At 56.7% G+C, this 21,031-nt stretch overlaps 1 protein-coding gene across 8 annotated transcripts in view; it reads left to right on the plus strand.

Annotated features, from left to right (window-relative positions):
* The window catches only part of LRP8 (LDL receptor related protein 8), an 81,247-nt gene that overhangs the window by 17,806 nt on the left and 42,410 nt on the right, over positions 1 to 21,031 (plus strand). For all 8 annotated transcript variants that reach the window (XM_040231108.1, XM_040231109.1, XM_040231110.1 and 5 more), the window contains exon 3: positions 18,499 to 18,621. In XM_040231108.1, the coding sequence (XP_040087042.1) occupies positions 18,499 to 18,621 (123 nt within the window). The remainder of the gene's footprint in view (positions 1 to 18,498; positions 18,622 to 21,031) is intronic.

Consider the following 21,031-nt stretch of genomic DNA (forward strand, 5'->3'; position numbering starts at 1 on the left):
AGAGGTGGGCTCAGCAGGATTTGCTATGCCAGGTGTTCAGATGGGGACACTGAGCCCACAAGCACACAGGATGTCAACTCCTTAATGACTGAGGAGAAGGTCAAGGATGGTGGCTGTGATGTGTGGTGGTTATCAGGAAGTGGGGGTCCCTGGCTGGCTGTTCTTCTCCTCCCCACTCCCACTTTGTCAGCGTCTTTGTCAGTCGGAAAAGATGGAGACAGATGCAAGGGAAAGGTAGACACAGGCGTGGGGAGAGAAAGGACGTGGGGTGGGGGTAGTCCTGGGGCAGCGGGGGCGTGGGGGCGGGGGGAGGGTCCAAGCAGTGCTGCTACTTCCTCTGATGATTCTCACAGTCTGTCTGCACCGGCTCCTGACAGATGGAGGGAAGGGGAAAGCTGGTGCCAAGAGGCTGTCACCGCGGGCGGGCAGAGCTGGGGGAGGGTGCTTTGTGGCCAGGGTTTGTATGGGGAGGGGGCAGCAGCTGGTGGTCTGGCTGCTGGGCCTCCTTGGAGCCCGCTCCCCGGGGAACCATGACTGGGGTGGGAGGGTGGGGGTGTGGGGGAGTCATGGATGCTGTGGGGCGGGAAAGTGGGCAAGGGGTGAACCCACCCCCTGCCTGGGGCCAGCCATGCCCTTGTCCCTGTCCCAGCAGAGACAGCCACCCCTCCTCCATTCCCTGCTGCCAGCAGGACCTTCCCTCCAAGGATACTTCCTGTCCATCCCTCACTGGGTATCAGGCTGGGTGGGGGCTCTGGGGACCAGCACTGAGCTGTGGTCAAGGTGGACGAGGGCAGGGAGAGTGTGGGCACCAGGAGGCCTTTGTGATGATGCAGACCTTGAGGGGCTCAGAGCAGGTGGGGCCTGGCCTTATGTCTGCAGGGCCAAAGCACATTCATTAAGCCGCCCCGAGTGGTCCCCAAGCCCCCTTCATGCCAAAGGGCCTCTTGTTTTTTCTCTAGCCTCTGACACATCTGCAGGACTGGGCAGACCTGGCCTGGGATCGGTTTGGCACCTTCAGTATCTCTTGCTTTCTTATTTCCCTGGCGGGGTTGCGTCTCCTTCTGTCTCTCCCAACTCCTGGTGCCCAACACAGGGCCCAGCACCAAGAAGGAAGGGCCCAGGGAATGCTAGTTGAATAAATGAATGGATTTCTTGCTTGCACAAACCTGCTGGGATGGAGGTCTCACTTCCTTATAAGGCAGTTCTTTCTATTTCCAAAAGCAGAGCTTTTTCTGATTCTGTCCTGAGAGGCACCCTCGGGCCCTGGCCTGTGATGGGGGCTGTACAGAGTCCCCTGGAGGCACTCTGGGGCCCTGGCCTGTCACAGGGGCTGTACAGAGCCCCCCAGCTGATCCTGCTGCCTGAGAGTGGCCCTGTAGAGACTGGAAAACCCCTGAACCCACCCCACTCCTTGGTGGTACCTGACTGGGCTGGCATCCACTAACCTCTGAGGGTCAGTAATCATAGCCATCATTTACTGAGCCGCTGCCACTTGACCCTCCTGTCAGCCCCATAAGATAGCACTGTTTTTATCCCTGATCATGCAGGGGAGAGATGAGGCATAGGTAAGGAGAGGCTTCCCCAAGGTCATGTGGCTAGTGCCTGAGTCAGGAGGTGGGGGGAGGGCTACAGGAGGGGAAGGCTTCCTAGGGCAGGACTTGGGGGTGTATGGGGCTTGGCAGGGCTGAGGAGCCTTATTCCCTGGAGGTAGATCTGACCCCGCACCACATGCTGTCCCCTCCCTCCTTCCTACACGGTTCCCAGACACATCCATGACACTAAGACCCCAACTTTGTCGTCTCTCAGGTGAACCCTAGGGACCTGGGGCCCAGAGTCCCTCCTGTCCCCCTTGAGGAGCCCCAGGCCCTTGACATGGCCTGTCCTGCTCGATGATCTAAGAAGTGTGCAGGATGATGGCTGAGAGCCTGAGGGTAAGTGGGAGCTGGGCCTCCTTCCTGCTGCTCCTTAGAGTTGGTCCTGGTTGGAGCTGTCCTCCACATTAATATTAATAATGGCAGTCATTAATGGTAAATGACGGTGTGCCTACCCCCTACCAGAGCTGGTGGGTATCCTGGGGGAAAGCCAAGAGAAGTAGAAGAGGGGACCAATCTCGAGAGCAGGGTGTGCACCTTCTATTGCATTTGGCCCCTCCCCATAGCCTGTCATGGCTAGACCCTTGCGGGGCAGTTTAATGAAGTCCTAGTGGTTGGAAACCAGGCACCTGTGTGGTGGGACACACTTCTCTGCCATCCACAGAGTGATTCCACCACTGGCCCAGGCCCTGTACCCACCCCTCATGGCCCCCACTGCCTGACTTCACCCCTTGCCTTGGCTCTTTAGATCCTTCCAGAGGCGCTCAATGAGCATAGTGAGTGACTGTGCTCCCCTCACTGCCCCCCCCCATGACTATTCATGTGACCTTGGGCAAATCAGCTCCCCTCAGTGCCTTGGTTTCCTCATCTATACAATGGGATTATGGTATTCTTCCTCAAAGAACTGTTAGGAGAATTAAATGTGGTGATAAGCCTAGTGCGTGGTAGTCACTCAATAATGTTTCCCCTTCCGCTCATGATGTGAGGGGGAGATGCAGATGTCAGAGCCCCTCTGCTCTCCACGCATGACCTCGAGAATCCTCTGACAGCCCTGAGGGCAGGGATTTGTCTTGTTGCTTTGCTGATGGGGATGGTGAGGCACAGAGAGGCAGGGTGACTCAGCTTGGGAGTGGCAGATCCAAACCCTGGGCTCTCAGGCTCGGAGGCCCATGCAGGTGTCACTGAGCCAGGCAAAGGGAACGAAGGGCTTAGCCTGAAAGCTCCTTTGGAACTGGTGATGCAGAGGCTCCTGGCTTCCTGTGCTGATCTGCAAACCTCCAGCCCCCAGATCCCAAATCCCTCTAATCCTGGGAAAGAGGCGGCCCTCGGTCACGCCCATCAGCAGCTCTAAGCACCCTCCCCGGGCCTCTCACCTCCCACATGAGCCCAGAAGCGGCAGGCGAGGGCCTGGGCTGCGAGGATGGGGGATTTCCCGACTCGGTTGAAATCTGTCACAACATTAATGTTAATTAAGCCTCGTTAATTCAGCCCTCTGCTTAGGCAGAGCTCCTGACAGCAAATTACTCATAAGTGAGGCGGTAAATTTATTGCTGCGTTTTCCCAAACACTCAGCAGCAAAGAACTTGCCCCCAGGAAAGGTGGAGGAAAGGCCTGGAGGGTGAGTGCTGTGTGGTTCCTGCCAGCCTGAACCACCAGGGACCGTGGCTCAGAGAACAGGCAGGGTTCACCAGGGAACCTGGTAAGGATGCGCTCTGGTCCAGTCAGAGCTGCCTGGAGATGGAGTGAGCTCCCCCTCACTGGAGGCATGCAAGCGGGAAGGCAGGGAGCATCGCAAGTCCCTCTGGGCTGGCCCATCATCTTCCCGCCTCATCCCTTTCGCCTGGCAGACTACACTGGCTCTGTGCCATGTTTCCACTGACGGTGCCCCGGAGTCACACAGTAGGGCTTGTAGAGGGCGAGTTTGGATCTAGACGTGAGCCCCAGAGCCCACCCCGGTGTCTGTAAACACCTTCCCCTGCAGTGCAGTCTGAACAGGAGCCCAGTGGCCTGTGCAGGGACCAAAGTGCAGGTAGGGCCAGACAACCTGCCAGGGATGCTGCGAGGGCTCTCTCCTGGTCCTGGGTTATAGGGTGCTCTTGGAACCAGGGAAGAGGACTTTGAGCCCAGACCCCCTTACTAGGCTAGGTATCATAGCCTTCCAGTGAGGATGCAGGCTCTCAGGCTCTCCTGGGGGCAGTGGAAGCCCCACCATCCTTCTCCCTAAGATTTCCTTCCTTGATTTCAGACTGGGACCATGCCTGGGACATTTGGAACAAACCCAGGCTCTGGGTACACAGAATTTTAAAAAATTAATTAGAGCATTAAATGGTAGCCCTCTGGGAGAATCCCACCATCTGGCTGTCACAGGAGAGGCAGGAAAATCTATGCATATTTGTCTGGAGTGTGTGAGCGTCATATGAAGCCACCTGTGCATGTGTGAGTGTGTGGCCTATGTGCTGCGGTGTGTGCACAGGGAGGCACGTGTGTCTGTGTTCAGTGTGTGGTGCACATCCGAGCGTGCAAGTGGGCAGTGTGCGTTTGTGTGCATATGTGCCCGTCTGCATGTGCGTGTGCTGTGTGCCTGCACCCCTGGGTCTGCATGTCTGCCTGAGCACACGCCTGTGACCAGGCCTGGCTGTGAGGGCAGAGGAGCAAGCTGGGCTGTGTGCAGAGACGGCTCAGCCTCCCCACCCCTCTTGACAGAGTGCTGTTCACAGAAAGGTGGGGGGGGGGGGCGTGCACAGGTGGGACAGTGGTGGGTGTGACAAGTGCACAGCTGGCCTGCGGGACTCTGGCTCTCTGGGGCTCAGGAGAGACCAGTGTGGGGCCATGGGTGGAGAAAGGCAGGGTGTGCTGGTGGCTGGACTGACCCAACCCTTTAACAATTCTAACAAAAACTTCCTGAGGGCCCACTAGTACAGAGCCAGGGGGTGGGAGTGTGGGAAAAAAAAAATCGAGAGGACTTTGCATCACTATGTCAGGCACCGATACATTATCTCACAGCCAACCACCCTGCAAGTCAGGATTCAGCCTCACAGTTTTAGATGAGGAAAACTGAAGCTCCGAGAGGTCAAGTAACCTGCCTGAGGTCACACAGCCAGTAAGGGGCCACGCCGGGATGTGAACACTGGTTCCTTAACTTGCTCCTTGTGGGAGGAGGGCCACAGAGGGCTGCAGACTAGCATCTTCCAAATCTCTGTACTGGGAGACAACGTCCACGTGAAGAAAAGGCTGAGGAGGGTGGAATTGTCGTGGGCGGTGGGCATGCCCACAGAGCAGGCTCTTTAAGAGGCAGCTTCCCTTTCATCCAAGCTGTGGTGGGACCTATCTGGTGGGGGACCATGCTGGCTCAGAACCCCTGAGTGACAGCTCCCTGTCTGAGGGCTCTGGCAGGGGTCTCAGCCAGGATGGCAGCAGAACCAAGGTTCTGCTGGGCACCTGCCCATCCCCACCCTCAGCTCACCTCCCATAGCCACGACTGTCTCCTTCTGCCCAGGTCTGGTCAGGGGCCATCACAGAAGTCCTGCTGGGCCCCTGGCTGGAGGCACTGAGCTGCGGCCTGTGGCTGTTAACTCCGCCCATGCTCTCTGCCCCTTGGCCAGCTGCAGAGAGGTGGGCAGCCTTGGCCAGAGCCCAGAGTCCCAGCCCGGCAGGACCGGAACCTGAGATGTGGCACCTTTGAAGGTCTGGCCTCACAGCAGGATGTGCCAGCACCTAGCTGGGTACTCAGCACACGAGGGCCCCTGCTTGATTCTTTCAGCTTCCCGCAGCAGAGACTTGAGATTTTCCAGTTGGAACAAGGGTCATCAGATGCTTGACCCTCCCAGGGTTCCTCCCAGGGTCCCTCCCAGAACACAGGACTAAGGGTGTACGCTGGGGCCTGAATGCACCCAACTCTCCCTCAAGTGGGCCGAGGACCCCCTCTGCCCAGAAAACTTGCCAAGTGGTCCCGTGGCAACACGTGGGCCTGCCTTTTCTCCCTGACTCTGGTGTAGCCATCTCCCAGGAAACGAGGAATTTCCCCTCATTCCCATCATTAGGGTGCCAGGGCAAACAAATAGCCTAATCCAGATGAGCCCTGGGCCACAATCACATTCTCTTTGGGGGTTTTCTTTCTTATTTCCAGCAATTTTGAGGAGGCTGAGTAATTGGTATTCCACACAGGTTAATAGAACTGCTGCCTTTCCGTATTATGCCTTAATTTCCTTTATCGCATAGCAAGTTGGAATTAATCGCCTCTCTCCTTCCTTTTTCCCACCGAAACCCATTACCAGCCTGTCTGCTGGTTAAAGTCATTTTGTGGCAGCTCTTGGCTCCTTGCCACTTCCCTGGGAATCTTTCCGACCAGAGCCAAAGAACAAGGAGGGGTGAAAAATCCATTTGTACAAAGTGGAGATCTCCTGTTGAGAACTTATTTCCCTCCCTGTTCAAGAGGAAGGAACGTGTCCAGCCTCCAGCCGGCACAGCTGACTGAGTCCCCTGTCGCAGAGAGCATTCAAGAGGGCGGAATGGCCATATGTCAGTGGTGGGAACAGAGGATTCCTGCACTGCTCAGGGGAGGGGTTGGGGGAAGGAATAGGCCTTTGCCACTCCTGGTGCCTAAATTAGATGCTGTGATTGGAAGCTTCTAGGGTTCTGTTGTTTGTAAGTTAAGAATTTTTCTGATTTCAAAGTTGGAAAGAATCTGTGAATCCGTGGTCCTGACTGAGCTGCCTGGGCCTAAGTACTTTTAAATTGTGTGTTTTAAGATTCTAATAAGATACTCTCCTGGAACTGGAGATTGTGTTCTGTGATTCTAAGGCTATTTTACGATTCCATGAGCCTCTTAAGCTGCAGTTCTGCTCTGTGACTGGGTCTCAGGAGGGAGTGTAAGCTTTGCTGAGGCTGCTTTGGAAGTATGAAAGGCCCAGGCCTCCTCTGGCCTGAGTTTGTGCATTTATGAAATGCAAGGGCTGAGAACACGCCCTGTAGGTGTGTTCTGCCTGCAGCCCCTTGCCCCCTTCCATGCCTTCTCCACACAGGCCATCAGCACTGGCCACCCCACAGCACCGCGGGGGACCCAGGAGCCTTTCCAGCCACATCCTTTGTCCACTTGCCTGTAGCCCTCTCCCATTCCAGCAGGAAGGCAACTCAGCTCTCCTCCAAAGTCCTAGCAGGAAAGCCGCTGGGAGTAATAAGAAGAAATAAACCATATTGTTGACAAGAGCTCCATCGCCCTTGTGGGCTATTGTTGATATTGTTGTTCAGTCACTAAGCCTTGTCTGACTCCTTGCGACCCCATGGACTGCAGCACGCCAGTCTTCCCTGTCCTTCATCATCTCCTGCAGCTTGCTCAGACTCGTGTCCATTGTATCAGTGATGCCACCCAACCATCTCATCCTCTGTCATCCTCTTCTCCTCTTTCTTCCCTTCAGCGTCTTTTCCAATGGGTTGGCCCTTCACATCAGGTGGCCAAAGTATATACAATTCACTATATAATTTCAACATCTGTCATCTCCTGTACATCTTGCCCCTGAAGGGTGTAACTATTGATTGTTATCCCCATTTCGTAGGTGAGCAAACTGAGGCTCTGAGACATTAACCCACCTGTAGTTCCAGGACCCTGAGTCGCTTGCTGCCTGCACAGCTACCAGCCACATGCAGGCTGGATTGAACGAGTCATGAGCAGCCCCAGGTGGTTAGTGTGATGAGGGAGCCTGGGGGCATCTCTCACAGAATCTGCTGCTGGGTGGGGTTGCCACCCATGCGCTCACACTTCCCCGCTGAGATGTTGAAAGGCTTCAGAGAATGGACCTCATTTCCTTCCCAATGCACCAAGAAGCCAGAAAAGAAACTGCCTCCTTCATCTGCTTTTAGAATCTACCTTTTCCTTCTGGATCAAATAAGATCTCGGGGTGGGCTTCCTCAGCCCCTACTGCTTCCCCATTGGTGCAAAATCAGCCCTTCTTTGAGGTCCTACTCAAAAGGCTCCTATCTCATCACCCTTGCCCCCCAACCATGCCTCACCCACAGAGAGGAGAGGCGCTGGTGAGAGCTTGTCAGGGCTGAGTTCAGCATCCTTGTTTTCAGCTGAGGCCCAGAGAGGGAGATGACTGCCTGAGGCCACACAGCATCATTACCACCCTTGATTCTGATCAGGACCATCTAATCTTGTTCTGGGTTGGGACGGTTATATCTGAATTCTTGTCTCCTCACCCTGGCTGTAATTTCTGTGAGCGAAGGTCCACCTCTCACCTTTTTCTTTCCTGTTGAGCGTTAGGGATAAAAGGACCTGGGTTCTGGTCCTGCCTTGAGCTCTGTGACCTTAGGACAGTCTGTTGCTTTTCAAGGGCTTTTTGCTTCATCATCTCTCAAAGGAAGTGATGCCTCCCTCCCCCGCCTCACAGAGCTGCTATGAAGACCCCTGCTGAAGAGTGGGAGGTGGGGGGCTCACCGAATCTATTACTCGGCACCGCATTCATTCAGAATCCCACTTCTGCCAGATTTCCTTCAGCCTTTGCTGAGTTTCCAGCCAGAGACGCTCCTTGTCCCCAGAACAGCCCCATAGTTCCCCACGGCTGAGCTGCCACTCCTGGGTGGCCCCAGCTGTAGGGCCCTTGCCCTCTCTTCATGGAGCGTCCACCCTGAGCAACACAAGTGCTCTGCCATCCTCACCACCCAGCTGCACACCTGCCTCCCCTCTACAGGCGGGTGCTGACTGCGCAGGCTGGCAGCACACAGCCCTGCCTGCATGCCTGGCGTGCCCTCCTTCTGTCCCTTCTGCACATGGAAAGCCTGACTCTTTTCTCCTCTGATGAGATTGAGGCACGGGGAAGGCAAAGGGCTTGGGGGCAACCTGAAGCAGTGCTAAGGCTCTAAGGCTCAGAGCAGTCAGAGGCTCTCCCACACCCCCAACCAGGGCGTGGGTTTGCAAAACTCCCTCCCAATAATCCTGTGAAGGGCTTTCCTGCAGCCAAAGGCCCAGGGGCCCAGCTACAATGGGAGAGGAAGGTTGCCCCTCCCTGAGGCCGGCTCCACAGTCCGGCTGGGCCTTGGGATGACTCAGGAGCCCGCTCTGGTCGGGTGGAGCCTCCCGGAGCCTCCAGGCTGTCAACAGGATGAGTGCTGTCTGGCCGGGCTGCAGAGCTTCACCTTGGCACTGACGGCCAGGGTGGGCACAGCCTGGAAGGCTGGCTGAGAACACTGTCCCGGTAGGTCTGGCCTGCCAAAAATATGGCAGCAAAGTAAGCAGCCTGTGGAGACTTGAGCTGGCTAATGTTCTACCCTCGGTGCTCTGGGCCCCGGGCTGGAGTTCCACTCCTTTGGGCCTTGTTGGAGGTAGAGGGTGTCATCAGACACCGTCAAGGGCTGATGCTTGAGCTGGCCTTGAGGAGTGGGGAGGTTTTGCCAGGTAGAGATGAGGAAGCGTCTGCTGCAGGTGGAGCTACACAAGTATAGACACCAGGTAGGCAAGCCCACGGTTCGTCCGTGACCGTTGGGTGGATGTGGGGCAGTGGTAGCTAGGGGTGGGCGAGAGCAGTTAGCAGAGCAGCTTGAAGTGTCCCTGAGCACCTGCTAAGATCCTTGGTCAGGTTCTAGGGGAGATGGGAACCCAAAAAGACCAGAAAAGGTGGCTTTCTGATGATGGAGGGGCCTTCAACAGGTCAGTGACTACTGTGGATCTCCAGCCCCCACCTGGAGCCATGGAGGCAGACTGGGAAGGCCTGGGGACCGAGCCACGGATGCCCTCCTTTGCCAGCCTCACTCTGGACCTAGTGATAGTGGTATCATACCTAAAAAAAAAAAAGATGGAAGTTAGAGATCATCTCGTCTAATCCAGTCCTGTCATGGAGGAAAAGAGCCAGGCACAGAGAAGGCAGAGAGCTTACCAAGGTCACACAGTGGAGCCAGGCCCCCAGGCCAGGGGTTGGAGAGAGCCTAGTGCTAACACCATGCACAGTAAAATGGTCTTAACTTCTTTCTAGATAAATAAAAGCCAGCAGCCATCCAGGCACAGGCCTCAACTACTTGGCAGAGCAGTGTCCTAATCCTCAGGCCTCCTACTGGCACCTCCTAGTGGGCAGAGGCTTCCTGGATTGCCAGCTAGGGGCTGAGGGTGACAGAGAGCTCATACCAGCCTCCTGGGTGAGAAACTCTGGGCCAACACAGAAGGGACGCCCCCAGAGAGGCCGCAGCCCACCCAATCCCAGGAGATGGATTTCCCAATAACAGGGTGTTCTTGCCCATTTCACCAGGATAGCCCAGTGGCGCATGTCTGCTCAGTCTTGTCTAACTCTGGCGATCCTATGGACCACAGGCCGCCAGGCTGCTCTGTCCATGAGATTCTCCAGGCAAGAATACCGGCGCGTGTTGCCGTGTCCTCCTCCAGGGGATCTTCTGGACCTGCGTCTCCTGCACCATAGGCAGATTCTTTACCGCTGAGCCATCTGGGAAGCCCATAACCCAGTGAGGCTCCTCTCAAAATGCTTCTCCTACCACCTAATTGGTGAAAGCGGTTCATTTTCCACTCAGGTAGGGCTGTTTCCCAGCCGCTGCCTCGTGGGCAGAGGGGGCCTGTGTGAATGGGGTGGGGCAGCGTTGAGGAGACAGGTGGTGGTCATCACTCCATCATTCACTTCCTTGTGCCACCTGGTGGCCTCTGAATAGGAACAGCTGGCCACCTTGTTCCTGCGTGCATGCTAAATCGCTTCAGTCACGTCCAACTCTTTGCTACCTTACGGACTAGGGCCCGCCAGGCCCCTCTGTCCATAGGATTCTCCCAGTAAGAATGCTGGAGTGGATTGCCATGCCCTCCTCCAGGGGATCTTCCTGACCCAGGGACTGAACCCATGTTTCTTACATCTCCTGCACTAGCAGGGGTGTTCTTTACCACTAGTGCTACCCGGGAAGTCTCACCTGGTTCCCAGTCCCTTAGCAAACCTGATGCAGGCTGCTGGCTGACGTGGCATCTGCCCCTGGTGACTTCTCAGGCCCCTCTGGTCTGGCCTCCTCACCCTCTGCTGCAGAGCTCTGTCCATGGAGCCCTGGGCTTCCCGGTCCAAGTCAGTGGGGTGGAAGCCACAGAGCCCAGAGAGGCCTGCTGGCGTCACCCAGCTTGGTGGTGGCAGAGCCCCTTGCAGTGAGACCCAGAGCCTTTCCCTCAGCTGTGGAAGAGAAGGCAGAAGAGCTCCCTCTCCTGTCGGGGCTGGTGATGGAGAGCAGGGGCTGGAAGGTGGGATCCTCGGCAAGCTCCATGACTGATGGGGTGAGCCAGGACGGTTCCCAGGTCAGAGGAGGCTGAGTCCCCGCTGGGGCTAGCTACGTGCTCTCCCCTGAGTGGAGGGACAGTGTGTGGGTGGGTGGGAACCAGGCAGGGCCCTGGCCGGAGGTCATGGAGGGTTTCCTGACCATACCTTCTTCTTTCTGAGGGCTTCCACTCTGAGGTAGAGCAAGTTTCCCTCTAGCTGTTTCCTTGGGACCTCAAATCCAAGTGCCAAGGGGGTGTCCCAGACCCAGGGCGGGCAGCCCTGAGCCTGGAGATTGGGCAGGGAGTGGCTGTCTCCATGCTACCAGCTGCTCTGAGCGGCACCCCTTGCGTGGTGCTTGGTCCTGTGCAGACACCGGCCAGGGACCCCTGCTGATCCCATCCACTCTCCCCTCACCCACTCCCCCCACTCGCTCACAGCTGTCACTGGCTCAATACCCTGCGTCCACAAATCACTACGACAGGAAGACTCCTTTGTCGTCTGTCCCTCGGAGACACGCATCTTCCCTCTGGCGACAGGGAGTCCCACATACCCCAGTGATGGCTTGGACCTCCCTTGGTGACAGCGGGGCCGGGGTGGGGCAGCGTCGGAGAGCAGCTGGGATGTGCTGGGGGCCCGGGAGAGGGACTTGGCTGCCGGAAGCCCCAGGGGATCCCCTGGAGCAGCGCCGAGGAGCACAGCTCACCTGGGTCAGACCCAGACTGTCAGCGGGAGGGGTCCTCACAGATGTGCTCACCTGAGGAAGCTGAGGCTGAGTGGGAAGGGGGCCACGGGTGCTCTTTGGGCACCTGCTTGGCATCAGATCCTGTGTGAGGGGGACACTGAGATGAAGGACGTGCTGGCAGGCGCTGGCATGTGGGGCCAGGGGGACACCCCGCTGAGGACATTGTCCGATTTAAGAACAAAGAGCCCTCCCCAAAGAGTGGTCCTCCCACACTGCCCGCTTCGCTCTTTCATCTTCTCTCTCGGGCCCTTCACATGCCCGTGCCTCCCTGCCCCCAGCCCCCCAGCATCTGCCACTGTGTTTCCTGTCTCCCCAGGTGGGATGAGAGGGTGGACGAGAAAGCGGACTCAGATGTCACCTGCTGATGGATGGCGGTGGCCTGCGCCCCAGAGCCCGCTGGGCAGCACAAAGCCTGGAGCTGAGCCCCTCCCCCTGTGCTCCATGGGTGTCGGGACACTGTGGGAATGGCCTGCCTCTCTGGCAGCACCGGAGCCTTGGGTCTGACTGTCAGCACGGACTCAGAGTCAGTCCCTCACAGGACGGGGTCGGGGGGCATTCACAGCTTGTCGACATTATGTGATTCGTGCAGGGACCATCTTGGAGTCCCATCATAAGGCTGAGGTGTGTGGATCAGGGTGGCACAGTCTTAGAACCCTCGGTTCTTAGAGAGTGAGCACCTTGAACCTGAAGAAGCTGTTCTAAACGTTATATTAGACTCATGGGATCTCCCCCCACCCCCAGCTCATGAGATCTTTAAACTGAGCGTTCTTAGGAACATCAGGTGTCCGGGATGGGATCAGGGTTGGGTTTGAACCCAATGCTTGGGGGGCTGTGAGCCCAGGGTGTTATGGCCCCACCATGGCTGCTAAGGGAGGGATGGGGCAAAGGCTGGTGTGGACCCCTCTCACCCTGCTTTCAGTAGCGCAGCTCCATTTTACTCTATTTTATACCCTGGGGTTTCACTTAGACAAATCATCCCTCTGCTTGAAAACAAAGTTTTCCAGGCCTGTGCTGTGCGGCAGCTCTGTGCCACAACCCGCCACAGCCTTAGAGGGCGGCTCTGGCCGGCGGGTGAGCGGCCAGGCAGACTGGGCCTCCTGGGAGGGGGTGCAGGTTGCTCTGGGCCACCGTCTCCTCCCCCTCTCACTCCCGCTGTGTTGTTGCTGCAGCCAGAGAACACTCCGGGTCTGTCGTCCTGTTGACTGGGGTGACAGTTTAATAGTAGCTTCCTGGGCTGTCATTTAAATCTGCCTGCCAGGTTAGTAGGCCAGGGGCGGGCTGGCACGCCCCCTGCCCCCACCCCGGATCTTCCTTCAGCTGGCAGTGGTCGTCTTGGCAACGCCGGGGCCTGGCGAGCTCTGCAGAAGGGTAACCGTTGGGGGAGCGGCTCTTTCATCTGCCCGACCCGGGTACCAGTGGCCCAGCTGCCTTCAGGCCGGGCTGCAGGGCCAGAGCCAGGACACTCGAGGCTGGTCCAGGCCTGGGAGAGGAAATGGGAACAGATGAGTCCCCTCTGTGCACAAGTCTCCAAGGTAGGGGTTTACATCTTTGCTCCTCCAGACTCTCAACTGCCCTGGGAGGGAAGGGATCTGCCCCAGGTGGCTCAGCAACAGTGCTCAGTTGGAATCATCTCATTTGTGGGTCTCTGCTCTGCCATCAAAAAATGTTCTCTGAGGCCCACGACCTGTCTGCAGAAACCTGAGGGCTAAGACAGCCCTTGTCTCTCTCATCTCCCTGTCCTGTGCGGCCTGGTATCAGTGCCCCCCACCCCCCAGCCATCCTGGGCTCGCCTCTAGACATGTCCCTGCTTTTAGGACTGAAACTCTCAGCTTCACTCAGGGCCAGATGCTCTGGGAACAGCTTTTTGTGTTTTTCATGGCTTGGTGGAGGTGGCCCAGAGACAGAAGACTGGGTACCAGCCTCTGCTGTGTGACCATAGGCCAGTCCTTCCCCTCTCTGGGCCTCATCTTCTGATCTGTAGGATGCAGGGCTCGTACTACAGCAGTGTTTCCTCAAGTGTGGTTCATTGCACTGCTTCTTCTTGGGAAATTAGTAGACATGGCATCCAACGAAGATGGTCTTTGGCTTAACAAATTTGGAAAGTACTGCAGGAAACAAAATCCATCTGATATCTTTCCTGTAGGCCTCTCAGGGCCCTTGGCAAGCCAATGGGCATCAAGCATCTCCCAAAGGGAAAAGAATAAAGCTTATGCCAAACACCTGAACGGATGGTCCCCCAGCTGTCTGTCGGGGTCCCGCCTCTCTCCTCCCCTGCTAGGGCCTGGTGGTCTGTGTACCCACCCCCACCCCCAAATACTGAAGGAGACCCGGGTAGCTTGGAGCTGTGGGCTTTGTGGGCTGTCCTGTGATTAGCAGGGATGGGGGGTAGCCCCTGGATACGCGCAGGGAAAGCCAGGCCACTGCACTGGGCCTCTGAGGGGCAGTCTGGTGCCAGGCAGGGTGAGTTGGCCCGTGGCCGAGTAGAGCTGCCAGGCCCCTTGCCACTCCCCTCCTCAAGTGTCGAATGAACCCCGAATGGCCCCTCCACTGGCTCCTCCACACCCCGTGCCGTTATCCCTCTCCTTGAATGCCCTTCTCCACTCTCCTTACCCCCACAGCTGGGCTGACCTCTCTTCTTTGAACACGGTCCCTTCCTCCAGGAAGCCTTCCCTGACCCCGGGGGTCGTTGGGGAGCCCTCCCCTGACTTCCTGGCCGCACAGGGTTACCAGGAGACAGAATACCTGGGCTCAGGTGTGCATGTGCTGTGCCTTAGATCTGCCGCCTCTCCCTGGGCTTGGCTTTTGCTTCTAGAATGGGAGAGCTGCAGAGGGGACTTCAAGGCCCTGGGCTCTGACAGGAGGGAGCACTGTGACTGCCAAGACGAAGCCACACTGAGCAGCTCTGCCCGGCCGCCCTGACTAATCTTTGTTTTGGAGCCCCCTGTCTGCACTGGGGCCGCGGGATGAGTGTGGGTGGGGAATACCAGCGTGCAGGAGGCACACTGTCTCGGGGAAGGGGCGGAGGAGCTGGGAGGTGCTGAGTGATCCTAACAGTTTCACCGGATCACAGGCTTTGGGCACAGAGAGGGGCTGAAGATGCAGTCAGCACCGCGCGTCCATTCCAGATGAGGAGGTGGGTGAGCCAGTGTCTCACACGCAGCAGCTGAGGCTGCCGACTTCACACATCGCAGACTCGCACCTTTCTGCTTTTCATGAAGTCCAGACACCATCTAACATAGCCCGACTGCTTCTCACAGCAACCCTGTGTGGTAAAGCAGCGATATGATCCCTGAATGTGGACGAAGAAAGTGAGACTCAGAGAAGTTGTGTAACTTGCAAAAGGTCACACAGCCCACAAGCGGCAGAACAGAGTTCCATCAACCGTGAGCAGCCTGACACTTTCCTTGGTCTGCGTTCTTGTTATAAAGAGCACCTCTCACTTCCTTTGTCCTGGATTTCCCATTCTCTCCCACTCTGCCATGGGGTTGGCCCCTCCCCACTGCCCTTTGGAATCCCGAGTCCTTTGTGGCAGCCCATCTGTTGCCATGGCACCAGATTATGATGTCGCAGACCCTGGATGACTGTGTACCATTCCTGGGCCGTGGAGGACAGGGATTCACAGAGGTGGGCATTGTCCAAGGGGCAACTGGCACGGAGGGACATAAATCCCTGGAAATAGAGAACTACAGCCCTGAGCCCAGATTGAGAATCACCCTGGGAGCTGGAGCCAAGGCTGTCAAGGCCAGGAGTGGGGGCTGGCCTGGCTTGCTCTGACAGCCTCACAAGGCTGCTGAGCCCTCATCTCCTGGCAGGGGTGATGTAGCCTCTCTACACTGATCCGCCCAACACCAATCTGCCCGACACGAGGATGCTCACTCAGATCCCTTTTTGCCTTCTGCCCTTGTGGCAGTGCTTCCTGGGGGAGCCACCCACACCACTTGCCCAGAGAGGGAAGGAGCTTGCCCAGCATCATCCAGAGAGGAGGTGGCTGTGCCAGGATTTAGACAGCTCTGCTTCCAAATCCTTCCATGTGGTTACACTTCAGACAGGGCCTGCCCAGGTAGTTTAGCCCAGTTCCCAGCATGAAACTGACCATGCTGCCTCAGTTTCCCCAGGGTGGTACATCAGCCGAGCACAGGCCGTCGAGGCCCAGGTTTACTGCACATTCCAGGGGAGCCCTTCAATGTAGGTGTCTCTAGTCTATGATTGATCTTCCACATTGCCTTGTCCTGCAGCCCCTGGGATCTAGTCCCACTGCATTTGCCTCGCTGGGGTCCTCATTCTTAGCCTGATAATACCGTGGTGGCTAAGGGACTTAGCACAGAGAGCCCAAGCTTTGGCAGCTGCCACATGGGATTGAAATCCCACTTCTGCCACCTACCACATCTACCTCTTTGAGCCTCAATTTCCTCTTCTGTAAAATGGAATTAACAACAGCTGTCAGGATAGCTGTAAGTCGTCACTGGGATATTGAGTGAAAGGTGCCAGGGTGGAAAGTGTTCAAACCGGTCATGACAGTGAATGAATCTGTTCCCTAAAACACCGCCATAGGACATGCACCCTGAGGCTGCCATTTCCTACCCTCAGGACTGTGATGGTGCCTGTGGCTGCTCTGGCCTCCTTGCTTGGGGCCCACCAGGACTTGGCACACTGTGGGAGGCCAAGCTCACTCTCAGAATGCCAGGGAGGAGAGGGTCCTTGGTGAGCATCTGGCTGGCCCAGGCCCAGCAATGGAGCCCCTCCATCACCTTCTTGGTCGGCCTGGTCCTTCTCTCCTGGGGTTTGCTGGTTGTGCACTTGCACTCACAGGCCGGGCTGATTCCCAATCCATGTGCTCAGGTCACAGATACACGCCCACCGAGCACTGAGTTGGAGCTTCCATGGACTTTCCCATCTACTCCAGGTCTTTTGTTCCATATCTGATGCCACTGGGCATTTTGTTTGGAGAGCCCTGGTGGGGAAGAAGGTTGTCTGACAGTGAGGTCAAATTGTGACCTCTGCTGCCCCCAAGCTGTGACCTTGAGTGTGTAACTTAACACCTGGGACTGAGCTTCCCCACGTGTCAGGTGAGGGCCACAACAGGCCTTTTGCCGTGGGGTTTCCTGGTAAAGTGTTAAGCACAGAGCCTGGCACATGGGATGCACTTGGAGAATGTTAGAGCAGGAAAAAGAAAGCACGGGAATAGATGTTTCTTTTTTGGATGCAGAGCTTCCTGTGAAAGGAGCACTCCTTAAATGTCCAGGTGCCATGGCTCATAACTACTTACTCTCTGATGTGTCATAGGCTGTGATTTGCCAAAAGGTGGTGACTCAGTGGTTATGTCTGAGCAAATTCTGGGAGAAAGGGAAGGACAGGGAAGCTCGCCATGCTGCAGTTTAGGGGTCACGAAGAGCCAGACACGACTTAGCAACTGAACAATAACATTGGTATCTATTACCCACGTCGAACCCTCAGTGCATGGCTCAGGGAGGGCTTTCAGGGTCCTGGACTGGGAGGCAAGTGAACTGGTTCTGATCCCTGTGGTGGTGTGTTTCCCTGGGCCAGCCCTTTTCTGTCTCTAGGCCTCAGGCCCCCATCTGTAGGTAGACTCTGATTCCTCTGGTTTCTTCCTACCCTGCAAAGGCAGAGATGTTCTTGTAAGGAAAGTGTGAAAGCTCAGCCTAGAATGCAGATGCGTTGCAAAGATTTCATTGAAAAGGAAGGCAGAAATGGAATGGATTCAGGAGCCCTAGTGTCTGTCCTCAAATCCTGTTGGGCTGCTCAGGGGGAGGGAGCAGTCCTGCGGCTCCAGAGGAGGCCAGAGGGCCTGTGGGAGGATTTACGTAACCCAAGGCTGGCCGCTGGGAAGGTGCTTCCTGGGAAGAACTGGAGCCTGGCCTGGAGGTGTGGGAGCAGCGGCCATGTTTCCCTTGGGTTCAATGGCCTCCACTGAAATCTACCCTCGGTTGGGTCCTGTGTCAAATCTAATGTAATATCCACACTGGAGGAGCATCGGGCCAGCGGTGGGACAGGGAGAAAAGCAGACCATGTTGGTCCCTGAGTTGGTCCCAGTTCTGCTCCCAGCTGTGAGAGCCCAGCCTGTTACGTATATCCCCCGTGAGGGTGCGGAACACCCCACTTCCTTTGCTTCTAATTAAGACTTGAACCATAAAAACAGCAATAGCTGCTTACTGAGCATCTGCTGTGTACCAGGGTCTCTGTTGCCTGATCTTCATACATTATAACTTCTTGCTACTTCTCCTTGGAGCCCTTTGTGTCTTTCTCCCCATCACATAGATAAGAAAACAGAGGCTCAGAGGTCCAATAACATCTCCAAGGTCACACAGATAGAAAGAGGCAGAGCTGGGATTCCAGCCCGCAGTGTGGAGGCCTCCCCTCCGGGCTGTAAAGGCCTTCAGGACAGAGACTGATTTGGATGTCCAGAGTCTCTTTCCCTCACTGTGAACAAAACGTACCTCATTAATCTTGCCACGAGGTGATCACTTACTTTTGTGATTTATTATCATAAATGATAAGCTCCCTGGTGCTTGCAGAAGAGGCCTTGACTTTAGTCTGGCTGGGGGGGAGGAGGAAAGGCAGGTAAAGGAGAACTGACTGAAGAAGCCAAGGCAACCACTGTATGTGATCCGGGAAGGCTTCCTAGAGGCTGTGACAGTGAAACCGGACTTGAGGGGAAGAGGGAGGTGTGATGAGAAGAGGCTGTCCCTTGGTAGTCGGATGCTGTCACCCTTGTTGAACCTGGAGAGCAGGGCCAGGGTCTGCCTGTCTCCTCCTGGTGTGGAATGAATAAGTCTTTCTCTCCTGGAGCCGTGGGAGGTCACATGGTCCAGTTTGCAGACGGAGGATGTTCTGGTCGCCCGGTAGCCACCTGACTGTATGTTCTGGAAAAGCCTCTTGTGCCCACCAGGCCCCTCATGCTCTTCTCCTTGCCCCACAGCCAAGAAGACCTGTGCAGACAGCGACTTCACCTGTAACGACGGCCATTGCATCCGAGAGCGGTGGAAGTGTGATGGCGAGGAGGACTGTCCAGATGGCTCTGACGAGTCGGAGGCCACGTGCAGTGAGTCCTGCCCCTGGGCTGGGGGTGGGGCCTGGCTCCGGGCCTCAGTTTCCTTGTCAGGTCTTCCTGGTGGGGAAGCTGGAGGCTCAGGGGAGGTGATCTGTCTCCCACAGCCCCATAAGCACTTTGTGATGAGCACTCATGAGCTCTGGTGCCTCAAGTCGCTGGTGTCTGGTGACCTGTGTCTGGGCTTTCTTCCCAGCCCTCTGGCAGGTTAGGGCCCCGCTCCTAGAGTTCCAGGAGCTAAAAGCAGCCCCTTTGAACCCTGATGGTGAGAAGCAGCCAGCACACATGCTCCAGGCCTCCCCTCAATTTCCCCCACTAGTATTTTTTTTTTGAGGATTCTAATCATAATTCTAATAACACTAATGGCAGTTGGTACTTATCTAGCATTCACTATATGCAAAGCGCTGTCTGTGCTTTCATTCATCTTATTCCCATAGTGGCCTCATGAGATAGGTACTGTAACGTTCTGACTTTTGCAGAGGTGGAAGCTGAGGCTCAGAGAGGTTGAGTGACTTGCCCAAGGCCACCCAGCTGGGGTCTTCAAGGCCCTGACTCTGTCCTCTGCTCTGGGTGGACGGAGCCTAGGAGCCCGACCTGCATGGCAACAGGCAACAGGGGTAAGATGAAGGCCGAAGCCAAGCCCCAGGCCCGCCTCCCGCACTCAGCCTTTGTCTCTCTGTGATTTCTTTTCCAGGCCCTAATCCTCAAAGCAAATGTACACCGGGCAGGTCATTCCGTGACATTTATTAAATTAAAAAGGAGAAGAGAAGTGGGCGGGGAAGGACCCGGTGGTCCCAGAGGCAGAGCTTCAGCAGAATGAGCCTGAGACAAAAGGCCAGGAGAGGGGCAGCACATGGAGGATGGTAGGGCTGGTGGGGACCTGCTAGTCGGCGTCCCCGGATCTTCCTTAGGGGTCACAGTCACCCCAGAGGCAGAGGTGAGGACAATGGAGGCCAGCGTGCTATCTAGGGCTGTGGCTGGTGATAACTGGGTTTCCTTGTCTCCTAGCAACAGAGCTACCAGTCTCCGCATGAGAAACAGGGAACAGGAGAGAGAAAGGGAGAGCAGGAGCGCCGCGGGGCGCCCCGGGGCCGCCGCCCGGGCCCGCCAGACCCGGGACTCCCCCGTTTCCTTGCACAGCTGCCTCGCCTTCCCAGCCACAGCGCAGGCCCTACCCTTTGCTCACTCCACCCAGCAGCCCCTGCACCCCGATGCAGTTCTGGAGGTGCTGGACGGTGGGGGAGGGCAGCCTACTGCTTTGTCCTGCGCTTCCAGAGAAACAAAGCCCAGCCGCGCCCACTTGTGACTCCTCCTCAGGGCCAGCTTGGGCGAGGGGTGGATCTGTTTAGAGAGAGAGAAGCTGAGGCTGGGACAGGTTCCTCTGCTTCCCCAAGGCGGCCTAGCTAACATAGGGCAGAGCCGTGTGCAGCCCGGAGTGTGTGTTTGGGGAGGGTAGCTGTGACCGCCTTGGCAGTCAGCCAGCTCAGCCATCCAGACCCCGTGCCTGCAGTTACCCTGGACACAGGATGGAGGGGAAGGGAGCGTCATCACAGTCATTACTGGGGTCTGTCCTGCTGCCTACAAACTATGCTCCCGCTACTTCCCACACCTCTGTCTGTTTGCAGTGGTGCTTCTTTCCATCTCCCTCCTGCCCAGCCCTCTACTTGGGCTGCCTTCCTTCTCTGCCTCCTCCCCTTCCCCCTTGCCCTCCTTCATCCTGCCTGTGTTTCTGTCTGTCTTCCCGCCTCTTACCCCTCCCAGCACTTGCTGCCTTCCCATCTTCTGGGCTGTGCTGGGCTAGGGTGGTGGGGGGTGGGGGTCTCTGGCCTCACACCTCCTGCTTCCCCAGGCCTGCTTTGGGCTCAGCTGTAAAGCACAGTTATCAGGTAGTTGAGTAACTGGAAGCCTAGAGATGCTGAGGGCCCTGCTTCTAAGACACACAGGTTGTTCGTGGCTGGTCTGCCTTCCATGACAAAAGGCAGGCTCTGAAGTCTCTCTGGGGCTTGACAGAGCACTGTGTGGGAGCTGCCACCAGGGGAGTCGGGGCGCCCAGCTCTCTTCTCTGCATCCTGGGAGTCAGGGGGCTCTCCCAGTGATGCTGTGAGAGTCCTCCATGCTCTCCCGCCCCCTCTCTGCTCTAGTCTCTAACATTCCAGAGTTCCAGAGACCATGATTCTAAGACTCCTGGACTCGCAAGAGTCTTGAGGCCCTTTTCTCCCTTGCCTGTACCCAGCTGGGCACAAGGCCAGGATCCTACTTTCTGTGCAGTTACACTGGTCACAGGTGGGAAGGCCTGTGTGTGGGGAGGGCTGCCTGGAGGAGGTCAGCCAGTGTGGGACCTTGAGGGCCAGGCAGAATTAGGGGCAGCAGGACCTGGTAACAGGCTTGCTCACAGCCTCCTGAC

This window comes from Oryx dammah, unplaced genomic scaffold, assembly GCF_014754425.2.
Source record: "Oryx dammah isolate SB20612 unplaced genomic scaffold, SCBI_Odam_1.1 HiC_scaffold_28, whole genome shotgun sequence".
Lineage (NCBI taxonomy): Eukaryota > Metazoa > Chordata > Mammalia > Artiodactyla > Bovidae > Oryx > Oryx dammah.